Raw genomic sequence first — 22,075 nt, forward strand, 5'->3', positions numbered from 1 at the left:
TCACTCCTGTACCTAGCTGCTCAGAAGGTTGAGTTCTAAGTAGTGTGGTTTGAAGCCAGCCCAGGCAGGAAAGCCCATGAAACCCTTATCTTCCATTAACCACCAAAGAATCTGGAAGTGGAACAGTGGCTCAAGAGGTAAAGCACCAGCTTTGAGCAAAAAAGCTCAGGGATAGCACCCAGGCCCAGTAAGTCCCCCAAACTGGCACACACAAGTTTAAAAAAAAAGTCAAACAGGGCTGGGAATGTGGCTTAGTGATAGAGTGCTTGCCTAGCATGCATGAAGCCCTGGGTTCAATTCCTCAGTACCACATAAACAAAATAGCCAGAAATGGTGCTATGGCTCAAGTGGTAGAGAAGCCTTAAGGAAAAAGAAGCTCAGAGACAGTGCCCAGGCCAAGCCCCAGGACTGGCAAAAAAAATCCAAAATCCAAAACAAACAACAACAACAACAAAAAGACATATCAAATTCAGATTTCTCTAAAACAGTATAGGAAGTGAACAGGAAAGGTATAAAGTTATTTTCATCATTATACCTATGTTAATGGCTTGTATACTCCCTCAAATGAACAACTTTATATAATCAGTAAAACATTTATCATCTTTCCTTTCCATATACAATCTTATTTCAGCCCTACCTGTGCAAGTGTTTCATCCAACCATTTAGAATGATGCTGGGGATTGGCAAGAAGCCACTTGATAGCAGCACTATAGACCTGCTTTTCATTCTCAATATTTAAATCACTCGAGGACAAAAGCTTATGGAGGTGTTGTGGTGACACACTTACAAAGTCTTCGCACTCCACTACTTCAGTGAAATGTTCACAGGCATACTGATCTGCCATGTCCATTAGGTCTATTCGATTGTGACTTTCTGCAAAGGCTCTTACTGCCAAGCAATTGGAGGGATGAAAATGTAACTTCATGTATTCACAACAGGCTTTAGCCACCAGTTCAACCTGCAGAATACATGCTGCATACAAAAGAGGCTGTACGTTGTCAACAGTCAAAGTAAGCCGTGAAGAATAGACAAACTTCACTAAGTCTTCTATTGCATCACCATCAAAATCTCTAATCTCAATCAGTGTTTGTTTGGCTTCAGCCATTTCAGAGAGAAACATGGCTCTGAAGTAGGGAACAACACAAGCCAATACCAGTTTGTGACAAGAGATTAGCTTTGAGCCAACCTGTTGAAAAGAAATCAAAACAGTTTAGTATCAAAACTAGTCTTGGATCAGCACAGAGCATGTTTTGCAGCAAGGACAAAAACTCCAGACAATTTATAGTATTGCTGTTAGTTTTCACATTATCTCCTCTAAGAAACATTTGTGAATTAATGTAAAACAAAAAAGAAAACAGCAAACATCATTTGGCACTGATCATATGCCAAGAACTATTTATGCTTTTTGTACAACTACTCAACAATTCACTTTTGTCTAAACACCCTATGAACAGGTACTTTTTTTTGGTGCTAATACTGGGGACTTAGAACTCAAGGCCTCATGCTCTGACTCAGCTCTTTCCCTCATAGCTGATTGTCTACCACTTGAACCCCACCTTCACCTCTAGGTTTTTGTGAATTTGTCTGTCGTGGCTGATTCTGAACCTTTATTCCTAAATCTCAACCTTGAGGTGAGATTATAGGCTTCAGCCACCAATTCCCAGCAACAAGTACTGTTATTATCTACCATTTATCAATCAGAAACTAAAGCAAAGAGCAAACATTTCAATATTTAATATTTATTATGAACGTGATAAAATTTTTTCATTTTGTTTACCTTGAGATAACATTTCATATAAAAGCATTAAAAATGAACACTGAATTCTTGTCAACTTGAAAAATTAAGACTGCTTCCAATAGTGTGCCATTATATATACTTCGTTATTACTGGATCTTTATTCCCATTATTTCCTACATAAACTATAAATAGAAACAATGCTATAAAGGATAGGTACAGCCAGGTGTATAGCAAATACCCATAATCCCAGAATCTGGGAAGCTGAGGCAGGAGGACTTCCGAGATTGAGAGCAGCCCGATCCAGAAACTCTAATTTAGGGAGGAAAAGAAAGGGAGAGGAAGGGGAGGGGAAAGGAGAGGTGCAGAGGGAGGGGAGAAAAGGAAGGGGAGGGATGGCAAAGAGGGGGAGAGTAGAAGAGAGAGGGAGGAGAGAAGAGAGAGGGAGGAGAGAGGGAGATGGAGGAAGACAGGGAGAGGGGGAGAAGAGGGGAGGGAGAAGAAGGGGATAAGAAACCATCTGAGATGTACTTACAGTATTCGTGTTAAAGTTTGGGTGTTTGCTTACTAAGACATGTTTTTTTTTTCTTTTATAAACATTAAATAATTAATTCCGTTCTTTTGTTTCTCCTAAAACTACAGAATTTTCTTTATTGTGACAACACATACATTTTGGTATTAGACAACTGTCATATATATTGCAAGTTGACTTTATTCATTTCTTTGTGCTTGTCCTTACAATTTATCAGTGACATATACACTAGAGATGCAACCTAGCACATACCCATAACCACTTAACAAAACGTTTTCTCTAACTTCTTTAGAAAACTAATTAACCCTAATCCATCTTAATCACTGGAAGAAAAAAAATGGCCAGAAATGACTGGTTCACACCTTATACTCCAATGTAAATATGTGTACTCATCAGTAATTCTTACCTAGAGAACTAAGAATATATCAATGTAAATTCTAGTATGCATATACAAAACTTAAATCCTTTATAGTTTGCTTTCTTTTCTTATAGTTCACTAGTTTTATTCCACCTATAGTTTTATACACACACACACACACACACACACACACAATCCAAAACAACCCTTTCCTTTCTGATCTCTTTCTAAGGTACATATTGGAATGGGGAATCATTCTACCTAAATATTTACCTCAAGTCTTTTTCTACTACCTTTATGGTTTAACATTTTACATTTAAAACTTTATATCTGAAAGTTGTTGGTAATGAGTGTAGGGTTTCTTCTCTTCCTACTTTTTTTTAATGTGCTAAGGATTAAACTCAGGGCTTCCAACATGCTAGAAAAATATTCTACCTTTGAGCTCCACAACCAGTTTCTTCTTCTTCTTCTTTTGTCAGGTGTGGGGCTTGAACTCAGGGCCTGGGCACTATCTTTTGCTCAAGGATAGTGCTCTACCATTTTGAGCCACAGCATCACTTCTAGTTTTCTGGTACTTAACTAGAGATAAGAGTCCCATGACCAGGCTCTAGTGGTTCAAGCCTGTAATCCCGCTACTTAGAAGGCTGAGATGTGAAGATCACAGTGCAAAGCCAGCCCAGCTCAAAGTGGTACAGCATTATCCTTGAGCAAAAATACGCAGGGACAGCTAGCACCTAGGATCCAAGTTGAAGCTCCATGCATGACCGGAAGAAAAAAAAAAGCATAGTTCTTGCTGGACACCAGTGGCTCACACCTGTAATACTAGCTATTCAGGAAGTTGAAATCTGAGACTCATAGTTCAAAGACAGCCTGAGCAGCAAAGTCTGTGAGATATTTATCTCCAATTTAAGTCACAGAAAAAGCCAGAAGTAGTGCTGTGGCTCAAGTGGTAGAGTACTAGCCTTGAGCAAAAGGAACTCAAGGATAGTACCTAGACCCAGATGTCAAGCCTCAAAACCAGCAAGAAAAAAAAAAGTCTCACAGACTTTTCCCCAGGCTGGCTTTGAACCATGGATCCTCAGATCTCAGCCTCCTGAGTAGCTAAGATTACATGAACTATTTGGCTCAGTTTCTTCTTAACATAATAGTAATCCAATTTTCCAGGCACAATATAATCAATAACGTATGAAAAATAATAATGATAGTAGTACTTTAAATTTTTTTCCTGTGAGTCTAGAGGAAGAGAATAGATGGAATGGGAAGGAATGACAGGATAGACTGAACAGGAAGCACTGAACACTGAGATGAACACACTAAATTCAACCCTCTGGTACAATGCTTTGAAATTCACAAAAAAAAAAAACAACCTTTTCCTGTTTTTGTATAATTTTAATTACAAAATAAATTTATAGTGTGTTCCATTATTTGACAAATGATGTTTAAAAGAGATCTCAGCAGTGGGGGATATCCAGCCCAGAGGTGATATAAGGCCTAAGAAATCATTTGGTATATGATGGGGAGACACATATGCTTCTCATCAGCTACTTGAGGCAATCTGCACTGATAATTCTGTATGGTGTTTGAGTGATACTATCAATAATAATCTCTACCATAATAAAAGGCTCCACACCTATAGAGGATCCTCAGATGTCAGCCTACTAAGTTAGGATTATAAGCATCAGCCACTGGCTCCTGGCTTGTTTAATTAGAAGTGATCAGGTAGGATTTAGATTCTATTAAGACTAAAGCTAAAACATATACACACATAAAACCTGGAATACTTTCTTTCTTTTTTTTTGGGGGGGGGGTCAGGTCGTGGGGCCTGAATCTGGGCCTGGGCACTGTCCCTCAGCTCTTCAGCTCAAGGCTAGCGCTCTACCACTTGAGCCACAGCACCACTTCCAGCTTTTTTCTTTTTGCTTATGTGGTGCTGAGGAATCGAACCCAGGGCCTCATGCATGCAAGGCAAGCGCTCTACCACTGAGCTACCTTCCCAGCCCCGCCTAGCATATTTTCAAATTTACTTCAGCCCTAAAATGGGATCTCAAATCTGAGATCAAACATTCGTTTTTGCTTTTTTGCCAGACCTGTGGCTTGAATTCAGGGCCTAGGCACTGTCCCTAAGCTTCTTTTGCTCAAGGCTAGTACTCTACTTGAGCCACAGTGCTACTTTCAGCTTCTTCTGTTTATAGAGTACTGAGGAATCAAACCCAGGGCTTCCCTGCTTGCTAGACAAGCATTCTATCACTAAGCCACAATCCCAGCCTCTAAAATTAAACTTTTCTTTCTCTTGTCTCTCTTTTTGTCAGTTGTGGGACTTTAACTCTGAGCCTGAGTGCTGTCCCTGAGCTCAAGGTGAGTGCTCTATCACTTGAGCACCACCCCCAGTTTTCTGGTGGTTAACTGGAGATAAGAGTCTCACAGATGGTCCTGCCCAGGTTGGCTTTGAACTGCAATCCTCAGATCTAAGCCTCCTGAGTAACTAGGATTACAGGCATGAGCCATCAGTGTCAGCTATGATTAAACATTTTTTCATGTTTAAAGATCCTGAAAATATCCTTGTGTTTGCGTGTGTGTCTGTGTGTGTGTGTGTGTGCACACATGCATATTCACACACATACATGCCAGGCCTAGGGCTTGAACTCAGGTCCTGGGTGCTGTTCTTGAGCTTTTTTACTCAAAGCTAGCATTCTGCCACTTGAGCTACAGCTCCATTTCTGGCTTTTGTTTTCTTTTTCCTTTTTTTTGCTAGTTAGTTAGAAATAAGGGTTTCATAAACTTTCCTATTTGGGCTGGCTTCTAACTGCAACCCTCAGATCTCAGCTTCCTGAGTAGTTAAGATTATAGACATAAGCCACCAATGCCTGACTCTGAAAATACTTTAAAAAAAAATATCTGAAAATGTTATTGGGATTGTTTCTAGGCAAATTCTTTGTAAATCTAAGACATAAAGGTACTCTATTAAATATATTTCCAACTGTCTATGACATAATAACACCATATAATTCAATTTCCAGTAAACCATTATTTACTCATTTCCCCACTGTAACTGTATACATTAATGGCCAGAACGTTATTTGCATATTGATTTTAAAAAGATATTGCCCCTAGCTGGGTGCTGGTGGCTCACACCTGTAATCCTAGCTACCAGGAGGCTGAGATCCAAAGATCGCAGTTCAAAGCCAGCCTGGCAGGAAAGTCCATGCATGAGACTCTTATCCCCAATAAATAACCAGAAAATGAGTAGTAGTGCTTTGGCTCAAGTAGCCTTGAACTAAAGAGATGAGGGACAGCACCCAGCCCAGAGTCCAAGCCCCATGACCTACCAAAAAAAAAAAAAAAGACATTGCCCCTCTAAAACTCTAATCTCTTGATTCAAGTAAACTAAAATGTGGGGTTTTTTTTTGGTACTGGTGCTGGGCTTGAACTCAGGGCCTGAGCTCTTTTGTTCAAGACTAGCCTTCTACCACTTGAGCCATAGCCCCACTTCTGGCTTTTTGGGGGTAGTTAATGGGAGTGAAGACTCTCCCAGGATGTCTTTGAACAACGAACCTTAGATCTCAGCTTCCTGAGTAGCGAGGATTGCAGGTGTGAGCCACAGCACCTGGCTAAATGAGGCTATTTCTCTTTCTCTCTCAGACACAATAAAAAATGTAATGTAAATATATATATATATATATATATATACATATATAAATAGAAATGTAAGGCTGTGTAAGATTTGTGTTTAAATTGTACAGTGTCTTTTTTTGTATAGTTAACACACTATTGAATGTGTCTTTAGATAGCCCTGTTCTGGTGGTATTTTCAATAGCCACTAACCTTGCCTGGTACAGTATGGGGGTTGTAAATTGGCATGGAAATTTAAAGTAAGTTCTTATTGGTGCACAGCACAAATTAAGTTATATATGAGAACAGTAGTTTTTTTTCATCTTCAGTTGTCTGACATAACTTACACGAAATAATTGTTCTGTTAACTGAATACCACTCTGTAGTTGAAAAAAAAAAGTTGCAGTTGTTTTGTTGACATTCTGAATGATTCTAAGTAAATACAATTTTTTTTATTAAAAATTTGTATATTCAAAAGACAAAATTTCTGGTTTTAAAATGCAATCCTCAGATCTCAGTCTTCTGAACAGCTAGGATTCACTGACATCTAGCTTATTCTTTTTTTTTTTTTTTTTGGGGGTCCAGTCGTGGGGCCTGAACTCTGGGCCTGGGCGCTGTCCCTCGGCTCTTCAGCTCAAGGCTAGCACTCTACCACTTGAGCCACAGTGCCACTTCCGGCTTTTTTCTTTTTGCTTATGTGGTGCTGAGGAATTGAACCCAGGGCCTCATGCACGCAAGGCAAGCACTCTACCACTGAGCCACCTTCCCAGCCAAATAGCTTATTCTTTATTTTTTAAAGTTTGGTATTTCTATACTTTTCCTCTTTGGTATATAAGATTATTGGGAGCTAGGTCGGGTGCCACATACTCTAGGAAGTAATTTAGAGCTTTTTACCCTTTGCTTTCTATGTGAGACACAGATCATCCTTGTTCACCTCTCTGGATGATGCAGTTGCCACCCTATAAGCAGAGAAAGAGATCAGCCCCCACTACATATCACTACTGGTACCTCGATCTTCCTGCCTTCAAAACAGTGAGAAATAGAACCGGGTACCAATGGCTCAGGCCTGTAATTCCTTTTTTTTTTTTTGGCAGTGGTGGGGCCTGCATTCTGGGCCTGGGTGCTATTCCTGAGCTCTTCAGCTCAAGGTCTGCACTCTACCACTTGAGCCACAGCACCACTTCTGGCTTTTTATAAGCTTAAGTGGTGCTGAGGAATCAAACCCAGGGCCTCATGCATGCAAGGCAAGCACTCTACTACTAAGCTACCTTCCCAGCACTCAGGGCTGTAATTCTAACTACTTAGGAGGGTGAGATAGGAGGATCAAGGTCCAATGCCAGCCAGGGTAGAAACATCCACAAGATCCCATCACCAAATAACCAGGAAAATGCCAGACTGGAGGTACAGATGAAAAAGTAGATCTCTTTCTCTCTGGAAAAAAAAAAAAGCTGAGCAAGAACACAAGCCCTGACTTCAAGCCCTTGTATCAGTACAAGATAGATAGATAGATAGAGATAGAAAGAAAGAAAGAGAGAGAGAGAAAGAAAGAGAAAGAAAGGAAGAAACCAGCTTTACAATGTCGGTGGGGGGGGGGTATGATTGGTTGGGAGGGAGGGGGGAGGCTGGGAAGGGAGGTGAAGGGTAAACAAAGGAGGAGGCTGCAATGCTTGGTAAGAAATGTATGCATTATCCTGCCCATGTAATTGTAACCCCTCTGTACAGTATGTTCTCAAATAAAATAAAATAAAATTAAAAAAAAAAAAAATAACAGCAGCACAAATGGACTAAGACCTAAGACAGCCTACTTTTAGGTCAGGAGCTCACTGTTACAAGGTAATAAAGTCGGAATTTCTACTTCTTAGGAAGTATATTATAAAGCAGTTTACCAATTGTTTCCCTCAACTTTTCAGAACACTTATTCTTACCTGGTCAGTTGGAAGTCTTGACAAGTAATCATACTATTAAACCTCAGAAACAGTACTAGGTCCTACAAATATCTGCTTTAAAAAATCATAGAAATATTCTCCAAAGAGAAGCTAAATAATATAAATGAGATATATCCAGTGATAACCTCAAGAGCTGGTATAGGAAGGAGTTAGGATGTGGCTCAGTGGTAGAACTTTGCCTATTAAATGCAAAGTTCAAACCTAGTACCACTCCTCATGTCCCTCCCAAGAAACAACCAGCAGCAGCTACTTTTGGGGATAGAAGTTGTAGAATTTGTGCTTAGCATGTATGACATCCACAATCCAATTTCTAAGACCCAAACATGAAATTTTAAAAAGCTTTGCTGTATATAGTTTCACAACTGCCATTAGATAAATTATTTTCACTAATAAACATAATATATAAACAAGTTCTCTTCTCCACAGAATGACCTGAAGGTAACATACTCTTTTTTTTTGGGGGGGGAGGGGGAGTCCGGTCGTGGGCCTGAACTCTGGGCCTGGGTGCTGTCCCTCAGCTCTTCAGTTCAAGGCTAGCACTCTACCACTTGAGCCACAGCGCCACTTCCAGCTTTTTTCTTTTTGCTTATGTGGTGCTGAGGAATCAAACCCAGGACCTCCGGCATGCAAAGCAAGAGCTCTACCACTGAGCCACCTTCCCAGCCCACATACTCTTTCCAACATCTTCTGACACAATTAATGAACCCTCTCTTATGTTTACATAAAAGTACTACAAAAATGACAAACCACTATACAGTGTTAATGAGCCTAATTCTGGCTAAACTTCAAAAATCCCTCAACGGCAAATACAGTACAGTACCTACACTTATTCATCCTCTCCACTTACTAGGTAAAACTTTAGTGAATATTTAAGTGAATTTATTTTTACTTTGTATATTTACAATGACTTGAGATAACTTTCTAGACTATTTGTATGAAACACAATTATAATCAAAGGAATTATGCTAAAAATGAATTTATATAAACAGAAATAATCTTCAATATAGTATGAATCTAGAAAGTGCTTAAGTAAACCACTATATTAGCTATGCTGTGATGACTAAATTCTGAAAGTAGAAGAAATGTTAACTTTGAATTAAGAAACAAATTCAATAATAGATGTCTGGGAAATAGCACTGTGGCTCAAGTGGTAGAATGCTAGCCTTGAGCAAAAGAAGCTCAGGGACGTCACCCAGGCCCAGAGTTCAAGCCCCAGGACCAGTAAAATAATAGTAATAATAATAATAGTAAACAAAAAACCCAAAACAAATTATTTTCAAGAAAATGTGGTATAGGTACACAATGGAATTAAATGCTTCCATTAGAAAGAATGACATTGCCTCATTTGTAAAGAAATGGAAAGACTTGTAAAAAAAATTATATTAAGTAAAGTGAGCCAGACCCAAAGAAATATAGGCTGGGTGGTTCCCCTCATTTGTAATAACTAGAATATGTCTATAAATCTACAAGTTAATCCAATTGATAGTAAAAGACAAATAATTATACTTGGACATGTCTAATTAAACAGCACTCTAAGCACAGCACAGTGAGAACAAAAGAGGGGATCACAATGGCTCTAGGGCTATATGCCTATGACCACACAAACTGATGTTTATTGAAATGAACTCCAAGAAATGAAAACAAGAGGGTTTTTTTAATTGCACTGTTTAGTCATTTCTTTTTCTTTCTTTCCTTTGGTTTATTCCCTGTTGTCACTTTGATTTATATATTCTTTGTCTTGTATGTAAGTTCATCTGATCTGGGGAGGAGAATCACAGAAATGGTGGAACAAAGGGTGAACCAATTCAACAGTGATACTAAGTAGACACTATGTTGGAAATGAACTTTACAACTAGGGGGGAAGGTGGGCTTGGGGTGGGGAAGTATGAGAAAATGAGGGAGGGGATAAGACTGTTCTAAAGATATGTACTCATTATCTTACTTATGTAACTATAACCCTTCTGTACATCACCTTTAAATTTAAATTAAAAATTTAAATTAAAAATAATAGATGGCTGAATTATTATACTTTAATCCTTTCTAATGAATAGGCATAGACTATACCACAACAGAAGTACCTGGTATTCTTTGAATAATTAATAGTATATACAATAATGATAGTCAATATTATTATTTAATATATACCAACCACTGTTGTAGAACTTTATATATATTAACTCATTTCTCATCAAAACCTAATTGTAATTCTAATTTTGCAATGGAGGAATTAAAAATGAGGGTCAATTCCCAGTGATTCTTAGGTGACCCTGCCACTATTTCAAACACAGTATATGCAGTCTTCCACTTACAGATTCTCTTGGAGTTTACATTTCAAAACTATGGACATCCTCTAACCTCATCTAAAATGGCTACATCCTTATTCTTCACTTAAGAATGTTTATATGCAATAGCTCATAAGATTACCTAAAAGCTAACTTCAAAATTTACTAAATCATTAATACTGTTTAAATGTTTTACACAGGATCATTGGTATGCTAAATAAGTTATCAGATCCAATAATTTGTTTTACATTTCTTTTCTTTTTGCCAAAGCCAGTGTAGGTTACTCAATTTGATACTAGGTGAAAATCAGAATGGCATGGGATTAAGCATAATATAGCACATGGATCAAAGAAGTTAACATCTTTTTTCTCCATATATTATGACCTAGAAATACTTGAGACACTAAAAGTTTACAGAAACAGAACACAGAAAGGGGGCTGGTAAGGTGGCTCAGTGGTAGAACGCTTCCCTTGCACGCATGAGGCCCTGGGTTCGACTCCTTAGCACCATATAAGCAAAAAGAAAAAAGCCAGAGGTGGTGCTGTGGCTCAAGTGGTAGAGCACTAGCCTTGAGCTGAAGAGCTGAGGGACAGTACCCAGGCCCAGAGTTCAGGTCCCACGACTGGACCCCCCCCAAAAAAAATAAAAGAACACGGAAAGATTGTCCATAATGTAACTAATACTCTATTCCAGTACATTCTGAGCCTGGAATCCAAAGTCTGATTTCAGTTTTTTTTGTTGTTGTTGTTGAGTATGCCCTGATCTGATTCTCTGATTATTCTTTTCATTATTATCATGACATTGTGAGCTCTAAGAACTTCTGTGATCAGGAGTGGAATGAAGAATATACACAATCCTAAAGTGGCAAAACTTATGAGAAAAATGCAGCACTGGATCCATATCAATCTCCAAACAATAATAAATATTATACAAAAAAATAAGAAAATAAAATTGCTTAAAAAACAGATTTAAAGACTACAAAGTTCTCTAAATACTTTTCATCGCAATCTAAATGTACTCTACATATAAATTTTTCAAAGCTCACTAGTGGATAATAGCACCATAAAGAAATAAATTACGAAAATATGGAGACACATTAAAACTGCTCAGCCTGGAAAACAAGCAAGAATATTTGATTTTTTTTATCAAATAAAAGGATAATTTAAATGTACAAGTTAAAAACTTATCTGATGTCAATTTATTCTTTTCAATCTAGGATAGTTTCAGATTAATTCTGTAAGAATGATTACCAACACTAACTATACTAATTTATGCTAGTCTTTCTTCATTTATCCTCCCTTATAGTAAAATAAAAACAGATTCCTCTTCAATAAAATAAGGACTGAACTAGGTATGGTAATGCATGTCTATAATCCCAGAATTTGGAAGGCTGTGGAGAGGAGGATCATAAGCATGGGTTATATAGCGAGACAAAAAAAAAAAAAAGAGGACTGATATTGAAATCATTTTGACCACAATAAAATAAGTATAGCACCAAAACTATGCCTTGTACAAGAAGAGCAATCCTCATTTTTCATAACACTGAAGAGGTTGAAGTAAACCAAAAAGCAGTCTTACCTTTAGTGTGACATCACAGAGTTCTCCATTTTCATAAAATCGAAGAAGAGAACTATGAAAATCTTTCCAAGCTTCATTTGCTTCAAAGACAAAGGAGTCTTCACCACCACAATCACTAACTGAAGACCTGTTCTTTATTTGCTGGTGTTGCTGCCTTTTCCCCTTTGGGCAGTGATTCCTAGATTGTTTCCCATTCATAGATTCTGAAGCCATTTGCAAGACTATTCTTTTAATATAGGTCTTTCCTCAAGAATCCCATTTATTCTTTTAGAAACAGTTGCGAAGACAGAAGGCAGATGTAGCCACTAAACTTTATTTTTTAAAATTCCCTCAATTGCCATTGTATAGTTTGCTGAAATTAAAAAATAACAAAACACATAAAGACAAACCCAAAGGGAGAAAAATCATTAGTAACTATAACTAATACAATTTATGCATAATCAATCATTACTTGGGGAAAATCTTTATAATTTTTAATGCTAAACATCACTTCATTATTATTTATAAAAACAATTCCTTTCAAATGTAATATGAAAAATCCAAAAGCACATAACTTTTGAAATGCAGACTGTACTGTCTTCAAAAACAGAGTATGGCGGGGAGCTGGTGGCTCACATCTGTAATCCTAACTATTCAGGAAGCTGAGATCTGAGGTCACAGTTCAAAGCCAGCCGGGGCAGGAACGTCCATGAGACTCTTATCTCCAATAAACCACCAGAAAACCTGAAGTGGTGCTGAGGCTTAAGTGATAGAGCACTAGCCTTGAACTGAAGAGCTCAGGACTCAAGCCCAGAGCTCAAACCCAACGACTGATAAACAAAAACAAAAACAAGAGTATGAACCGAAGTTCAGGAACTTTATTCAGTGATACAAGGGAAAAGCCAAAGGTTACTCTGAATGAATTAAGAGTTATGCTAGATTCTGAAGTTATTATGGTTCTACCACTTAACAAACTATGTAACTCTAAGCCAACAATGGCCAGCTTATACCTCACTTATCCAATGCAAACAGGAGGGTTTTTTTCTTCTTTGTTTGTTCAAGTATCTGTCTTTGGAAGGGTAAGGGGGGCACAGGAATGGAGGGACAAAGAGTGAACAAATGCAGCAATAGACACTATGTTGAAATTAGACACTATGCTGTAGGTCAGAACAGAGGGAAATAGTGAGAGAGCAAAGGAAGGAAGGGGTGCCATTGTCCAAAAAGAGATGTACTCACTACATGACTTATGAAAATGTATGCCCTCGGTACATCACCATTATAATAATAATCTTAAAACATTTAATAAAAATCAAAAAAACTCACGTATTTCTTCTTGGAGATAAAGATAACCCTTACAGAAGTATTTCAAGCATTAAAAATATTGTACAGCTAGGTATAGGAACTGCTGCATATAACACAAGGACCTGATTTTGTGTTTTCACATAGAACTTAGTATTATTTACATGTAAAATCATCATAATTTCATTATCAATCATATTTAATAAATATCTGCATTATCTATATGGCATGCTACAATTCTAGTTTGGAGACAAAAGTAAAGATTTTAAGTAAAACTGCCTATTTCATCACTTACAAGTTGTATTATCTTCTTTTGAAGACTTACTAACACCTAGTTTCTTCATCTATCTACAAACAAGGATACTTATCCAATCATAGAATTATCCTCACAAAATGTGTGAAATAATGTATTTGAAAGCACCTATAAAACTATATATTGCAAACAGAAACAAAACCAACAACTATAAACCACACTACAAATACTAGCATTATGAATGGAAAGCTTTGAATGTGACACAATCTTAAAAATTATAAATACTGAAGGGGAAATGAAAAATACTATAACCAGAACTTCAGCTGTATTTGTGTCCTTTATTGTTAATCTCTTTACCTAACACAGACATAAAATTATATTTAAGAATTTTTATTTTATAAATGCAAACTGAATTGGATAACACATTGAAAAGATCATATACTATGATCAGGGATGCAAGGATGATTCAACAAATGTAATAAATTAAAAGGCATAATATAGCATATAAACAGGATCAAGAACAAAAATAACATTATCATATTAATAGATGTAGGAAAATCCTTTGACAAAAGTCCAGTATCTTTTTTTTTTTAAAATAGTCCTGGGGCTTGAACTCAGGGCCTGGGTGCTGTCCCTAAGTTTCTTTGTGCTCAAGGCTAGCGCTCTATCACTTTGAGCCACAGTGACACTTCTGACTTTTTCTCTGTTTAAGTGGGAGATAAGCGTGTCATGGACTTTCTTGCTCAGCTTGGCTTAGAACCACAATCCTCAGATTTTAGCCTCCTGAGTAGCTTACAAACTTGAGCCAGTAGTGCCCAGCCAAGCATCTTTTTTTTTTTTTTTATGATAAAAGCTCTGAAGAAACTAGTAGCAGAGGAAATGTACCTCAATATAATAAAGGCCACATATGACAAACCTATAGCCAACATCGTAGGGAAAACTGGAAATCATTTCCAGGAACAAGATACTAGTGTCCCTATACTTATTACTCACATTTGCAGATGATATGATACTCTTGTGGCTCTAGCACAAAAACAGACATGAAGACCAAAGGCAAAGGAACTGCGCCACTTCTGGTTTTCTGGTGGTTTATTGGAGATAAAGAGTCTCATGGACTTTCCTGTCCAAGCTGGCTTTGAACCATGATCCTCAGATCTCAGTCTCCTGAGTAGCTAGGATTACAGGCATGAGCCATCAGCACCTGGCAAAGGTATTTTTTTTTTTTTTTTGAGAAAAGACAGCCTCTTCAACAAATGAAGCTGAGAAAACAAGACTCTCTGCATATAGAAGACTAAGACTAGATCCTTACCTTTTACCCTGTGTAAAAATCAACTCCAAGTGGATCAAGAATCAATGTAAGACCTGAACCTTAAAATTCCTACAGGAAAACTTAAGAAAAACTTTGGAAGATACAAGCATAGATAACTATTTTCTGACTACCTCTGCATATAACAGCAAGAATGGATAAATGGAGTTGCCTCAAATTTAAAACTTTACACATATGCTGGGTGCCATGGGCTCACATCTATAATCCTAGCTACTCAGGAGGCTGAAATCTGAGTTTTGAAGCCAGTCCAAACAGAAAAGTCCATGAGACTTTATTTCCAAATTAGCCAAAAGAAAAGGAGCTGTGGCCAGGCGCTGGTGGCTCACACCTGTAATCCTAGCTACTCAGGAGGCTGAGATCAAAGGACCGAAATTCCAAGCTAGTCCAGGCAGGATAGTCCACGAGACTCGTATCTCCAATAAACCACCAGAAAACCAGAAGTGGCGCTGTGGCTCAAGTTGTGGAGTATTCGCCTTGAGCTGAAGAGTTGAATTACAGCGCCCAGACCCAGAGTTCAAGCCCTACAATCAACAACAACAAAAAAGGAGCTGTGGCTCAAATGACAAAATACTAAACTGGAATAAAAATGGGTTAGTGCCCAGGCCCTGAGTTCAAGCCTAGAACCAGCGCAAACACAAAAACAGTTTCTACACATCAAAATAAACGATTACAAGAATCAAGTTACTATTTACAGAATGGGAGAAGATCTTCTCTAGCTATGCAATAGATAAAGGATTAATATCCAAAGTATAAGAACTCAAAAATTTAAACAACAAAAAAGAATACAATTAATAAACTGGTAAACAAATTAAAGACATTTCTCAGTACAAATGGCTAATACTTAACATTCTGAGTCATGAAGGAAATTCAAGTCAAAACTACACTAAGAGACTGGAAGTGTGGTTTCAGTGTTTAGAATAGCAGCTCTGAGTGAAAAAGCCTTGCGAGAGTTTAAATTTCAGCACAGATGCAAAAACAAAAACAAAAAATCTGTACTAGGATTCTATCTCATCCCAATCAGAATGGCCATCATTAAGAAAACAAACAAAAACAAATGCTGGCAAGGATGTGGAGATGAAAAAGGAACCCTTATACATTATTGGCAGGAATGTAAACTAGTGCTACTATAGAAATCAGTATATAGTATCAAATAGCTAAAAATAACATACCTTATCACCATGCTTTATCGACCTTAGGAATATATCTCAGGGAGTATAAATAAAAAAAAAAAAACCAGGACAGGGAGACTGCAGTACTATTCACAATAACGAAGTTGTGGATCAACCTAGATGCCCAGCAAAACTGATGAATAAAAATATGTGGTGCATATATACACAATGGAGTATTGTTCATCCATAAAGAAAAGTGAAATTATATTTGAAAGCAAATGGATATAAATGTAATCATCACCTGATGTGGAAGAAATAATTTGTATTGTCAAAGCTCATAGAATTCACAAACTTTATAGACCATGATAATGACAATTTGCCTTGTGAAGGTTAAAATGTGTTTGTGACTTTAAGTATCACTATTCCACAATACTGTGAAATATGTGAAATTTATGTAATCAACTAGTCTCAATTTTTTTTTTTTGGGGGGGGGGGTCCAGTTGTGGGCCTGAACTCTGGGCCTGGGCGCTGTCCCTCAGCTCTTCAGCTCAAGGCTAGCGGTCTACCACTTGAGCACAGCACCACTTCCGGATTTTTTTTTTCTTCTGCTTATGTGGTGCTGAGGAATCGAACCCAGGACCTCATGCATGCAAGGCAAGTGCTCTACCACTGAGCCACCTTCCCAGCCCACCTAGTCTCAATTTTTTTTTTAAAAAAAGTGAGAGACGGGATGGGTTAGAGCAATAGGTGACAATGTTGTCAGATACTCATATAGTTTTGTAGAATGGAAACTTCTTTGTACAACTACTTAAAGATACAATAATAAAAAATGTAAAAAAAAAAAGCAAATAGATAAAACTGAAGATCATCATGTCAACTGAATTAAGCTAACTCAAAAGGTCAAATATCATGTGTTTGCAAATATTGAGAGTCTAGATATAAAATAATGATGATGGTGAAGGTGATACTAATAATAACCTGAGTGTAAAAGGGAGACTAATTTGGGGGGAAGGGAATGAACAGTAAAAGAAAGGTTACTAGTGAGTGAAGAAGATAGAAGTTCCTTCTCTCTATATATGTATATATATGAACACATATAGATATGCACATGTGTATGTGTATACACACATATATACCATGAACAATGAAGTACACCAAATTCTGTCTGGATAAAGGAGAAGGGAAAAGGGAGGTTAACGGAATATATAAAAAGAGGAACATAACAGAAGAGGTGAACATGTTGAAAATGCACTGTATACATCTAGGAATTATCACAATGAAACCCTTTGTACTATGAATGTATAATGAAAAAAACCTGTTGGGCATAATTTAGTTCCTGGGCTATAGTTTACCGATACCTGTGAAAAAAATTTAAATATAAATGGATAAACACCCCAAATTAGAGACAGAGACTCACTAATACTATTCAGCAATATAACAACAAAAGAACAAATTAATGAAACATCTAATAATTTGAACAGAACTCAAAGTATGTTGAAAAATGAAAATTGTAACATGAGATTACACATAAGTAATCCTCTTATCATAGTCCATTTTCCATGGTTTCAATTGCCCACAATATACCTTTGCCCAAAAATATCAGTTGAAAAATTGAGAAATAAACAAGTCATATGTTTAAACTCTATGCCATCCTAAATTTAAAAAGTCATGTTTAAATTCTGTGCCTTCCTAAGTAACATGATAAAACTTTGTGCAATCCTGCTACATCCAACCCAGGCTGTGAATCATACCCTTGTTTCAGTTTTACTACTCTGTAGATGTAACCCATCTGTTAGGCACTTATTAGTATCTGTCTTGGATATTAGACTATTGAGATACTGCAGTGTTCATATTCCAGGTAACCCTACATAGTGGTCTAATGCTATGTCACAATACCTACATCAGTCACCTCATTTATTGTCTCACATCATCATTAGAGTATGGTACAATAACATTTTGTGAGAAAGGATGAGATCACATACTTTATAATAGTATAATTATACTATGATTATTATTTTTTACTGTGTCTAATTTTTAAATTATATTCCATCGTAAGTATATATATTATACAATATACAACATATACAGAATATATACAATATATACAGAATTTGATATAAACTAATTTTCAGGTGTCCACTGAGCATCCTGAAATGTATCTACTATGGCTAAAAAAAACTTATAGAGATGGAAAACAGGTTACTAGTTTTCTGAGATCAGCGAAGGATGAAGAGAAGTGTGGTTGTAGTCATAAATGGGCAGTACAAGTGATTATCTGTGATGGGATGCTACTGTATCACTACTGTAGTAGTCACATAAATCTTCATATCATACATAAGTACACAAATAAGTGAACAAAAATTAGGTAAAATGGGCTAGGTGCCACTGATTCATGCCTGTAATCCTAGCTACTGAGGAGGCTGAGATCTGAAGATCATGGTTCAAAGCCAGCATAGATAGGAGAGTCTGTTAGACTCTTATTTCCAATAAACCACCAAAAAGCTAGAAGCAAAACTGTGGCTCATATAGGAGAGCACTGGCTCTGAGCAAAAGAGCTCAGGGACAGCACTGAGGACTTGAGTGCAAGCCCCAGGACTACCACAAAAAACCAAAACAACAAAAAACTCAAGTGAAATATGAGTAAGATAGACATAATAACCAGTATAAATTTCCTATGTAAGATGTTATCACTGTGGGGAACTGACTATTTACTACTGCAATTACAATTACCTTAAATTTTTTTTTTTTTTTTGGGGGGGGGGTCCGGTCGTGAGGCCTGAACTCTGGGCCTGGGTATTGTCCCTCAGCTCTTCAGCTCAAGGCTAGTGCTCTACCACTGAGTCACAGCACCACTTCCGGCTTTTTGCTTTTTGCTTATGTGGTGCTGAGGAATTGAACCCAGGGCCTCTGGCTTGCAATGCAAGCACTCTACCACTGAGCCACCTTCCCAGCCCCAATTACCTTAAATTTTTTTAAATAAAAATAAATTGGAAGGAAAAAAAAATGCACCAAATCTTAGCTACAAGCTATATACAAGATTACCTTCTCACCACCACCTTTTCCTGGGTAGTACTGAAGACTGGGTGCAGAGCCTTGTACTTGGTAAACAGGAAGTCACATTCTCTGTTTTGTTTTTTGTTTTCTTGTTTGTGTTTTTTTTTTTTTTTGAGATAGGGTCCACTCTGCTTAAGCCAGCATGTACCACAATCTCCTTAGTTACACTTCTTGCCACAGCTAGTATGTCAGACATACCAATATACATACCAACACATCAGCTTTTTCTATTGAGATTAGGATCCCATAAACTTCTTGCCGAGGTTGGCCTTATACTGCAGTCCTCCCAATCTGAGCCTCCAAAGAAGCTAGATTTACAGGTGTGAGCCACTGTATCTGAAAAGAAAAAAAAGGGACAGTGGATGAGTGGACCAAGAAAGTATAGTACAAATACAACGGAATTTTACTCATCTATTAGAATGAATAATATTGTTATTTGCAGGGAAATGGATGGACCTAGAACAAATCATGTTAAGTAAAGCAAGCCAGGCTCAGACATCAGATGCTTTCCCTCATACGTGGAAACTTGATCTAAAATACATTTAGGCATGACAGCATATTCAGGGTTCAATGCATTTATACACAAATAGACTAAAGGAGGAAGAACAAATCTAACAGTGTAACTCCTCTGAACAACTAGTATACTATTTATCAAAATGAATACCAGAAAGTAGAAACACAATGGGGAGAGGATAAAGGGGAGCACAGGAATGGAGGGAAAAAGGGTGGGCAAATGTCATTATATTCAATGTATATTATATGAAAAATGAACTATACAACTTGAGGGTAGGGATGAGGGGGAAAATGAGGAAGAATAAAGGAAGGAAGGTGATATGGACCAAGAGCATTGTAGTCCTCATAATCTGACATGGAATTGTAACCTCTGCCCAACTACTTAAGAAAAAATAAATTCTTATGTTGGGTGTTGGTGGCTCATGCCTATAATCCTAGCTACTAAAGGAGGCTGAGATCTGAGGATCATGGTTTGAAGCCAGCCAGTCTTCATGAGACTCTTATTTCCAATTAACTACTCAAAAACTGGAAGTGGCACTGTGGAGCAAAGTAGTAGACACTACCCTTTGAGCAAAAGAACTCAGGGACAGCACCCAGTCCCTTAGTTCAAGCCCCACAACCACCAACAACAATAATGAATCCTTTTAACTGCAGTAACAAAAAAGTAAAGAAAGGCTAAACAGAAGAGACAAAATAATGTTAACAGTAATTTTTAAGTGATTATCAAACAACAAAGACTTTAGGGTAAATAAAGTGATGAATTACTATATAAATCTGGATATTGGCTGGGCATGGTGGTACATGGCTATAATCTCAGCCCCCCAGAGGTGGAGGCAGCAGGATCAGAAGTTCAAGACTACTTGGTCTCCATAGCTAGATGCTGATTCACAAAGCCAAAAAAAAAAAAAAAAAATCAGAACATTACCAAGAGAAAAACACACATGAAAAAAACTTCATGACAATGAATTTGGCAATGGTTTCTTATTTATGACACCAAAATTTCAAGCAAAAGTATACACTGGGACCTCAAACTTTCAAACTTCAATAGAGCAAAAGAAACAACAAAGTAAAAATGCAAATGAACTGGATATCAGTGGCTCATGCCTGTAATCCTAGCTACTCAGGAGGCTGAGATCTGAGGATAGCAATTTTAAGCAAGCCTAGGCAGGAAAGTCCAATTAACCACCAGAAAACCAGAATGGCACTATGGCTCAAAGTGATAGAGTGCACTAGACTTGAACAAAAAGAGCTCAGGGATAGTGCTCAAGCCCTGAGTTCAAGCTCTACTACTGATCCTCCCAAAAAGGCAGATGAAAACATGGGAGAAAATAGTATTTGCAAACCATGTGTGATGAGTTAATATTGAGACATATAAATGATTTCTAGAACTCAGGACTGGAGGTTTAGCTAGAGAATATTTCAACAGAGAGGATATGTTGTTCAGTGGTGTATAATCCCCAGCACCACCCAAGTAAAATTTCCTACAATAACATAATAACAGTAATAGTCACATGATTCTCTAAAGATGATATGCAAATGATCAACAAGTATAGGAAACAACGCTCTATATGACTAATCATGAGGGAAAAATAAAGACCAAAACATCCAATGGATAGATGAAAGGGAAGGAGGAAAAGAAGCAAGCACATATGAGCAAGCATGTACAAAGGTATGAAATAATCCCACTGTTTATGGGAATGTAAAATAATTTCTCTCAAGAAGTAGAGCCCTGCTTAGCAAGTACAAGGCAGAGTTCAAACTGCAGAACCACTAAAAGAGAGGGAAGTAACACTAAAAGTGGTAATGGGGTTTGAATTAAGGTCATTAGCTCTCACTGGGCTTTTTTCACTCAGAATTAGTACTCTACCACTTGTGCACACCTCTACTTCTAGATTTTTGTGGTTAACTGAAAATAAAGAGTTTCGTGGGTTTGTCTGCCCAGGTAGGTTTCAAACCTCAATTCTCAGATTTCAGCCTCCCCGGGAACTAGGATTATACTAGTGCCCAGCCTCTCTATTGATTTGTAACATAAAGTAAGAGGAAGGGAAAAGGAGATGGAAAGACTACTTATTAAACTGCTATGTAGTATACTCTGCCAGAAGTCTACATATGCTCTTTCATTTAGCCATAGCATTACAGATGGCCTGAACATCCTTGACTTGCCCAAGGTCATACAGCAAGAAAGGGTAGGAACTAGAGTTTCAATCCAGCTGAATAAGCCCATTCTTTTTCTACTGTAGCACAGACTTCATTATTCAGTTTTTATCAAATAAATGTGCACTCTTTGTGAGTGAATGTCAAGACTCAGCTTAAATAATACTTCTTTTATGAAGCCTTCCCCAGTTCTCCCAATGACATTATGGTCTTTCATTTCTGTGAATCTCTATACATCCAATTCTTTTGTATTTTAGACTATGAACTCTTTCAGAAGGATATGGTAGTAGGGCTTTTTGTTTTTGTGGGAAAAACAAGGAAGGGGGAATACTCAAGAATAAATATAC

The 22,075-nt window shown here is 37.4% G+C and overlaps 1 protein-coding gene across 4 annotated transcripts in view; it reads right to left on the bottom strand.

The window, feature by feature from the left end:
- Positions 1 to 22,075, bottom strand: part of Klhl8 (kelch like family member 8) — a 52,508-nt gene that overhangs the window by 21,794 nt on the left and 8,639 nt on the right. For 3 of the 4 annotated variants that reach the window (XM_042668444.1, XM_042668445.1, XM_042668447.1), the window contains exons 2-4: positions 19,272 to 19,397; positions 12,041 to 12,392; positions 638 to 1,186 (exon numbers count right to left, since the gene is read on the bottom strand). In XM_042668444.1, the coding sequence (XP_042524378.1) occupies positions 638 to 1,186; positions 12,041 to 12,253 (762 nt within the window). In that variant the 5' untranslated portion in view covers positions 12,254 to 12,392; positions 19,272 to 19,397. The remainder of the gene's footprint in view (positions 1 to 637; positions 1,187 to 12,040; positions 12,393 to 19,271; positions 19,398 to 22,075) is intronic. The other variant, XM_042668446.1, reaches the window with a different exon arrangement.

Source organism: Dipodomys spectabilis, unplaced genomic scaffold (genome assembly GCF_019054845.1).
Source record: "Dipodomys spectabilis isolate Male_0828 unplaced genomic scaffold, ASM1905484v1 ptg000436l, whole genome shotgun sequence".
Lineage (NCBI taxonomy): Eukaryota > Metazoa > Chordata > Mammalia > Rodentia > Heteromyidae > Dipodomys > Dipodomys spectabilis.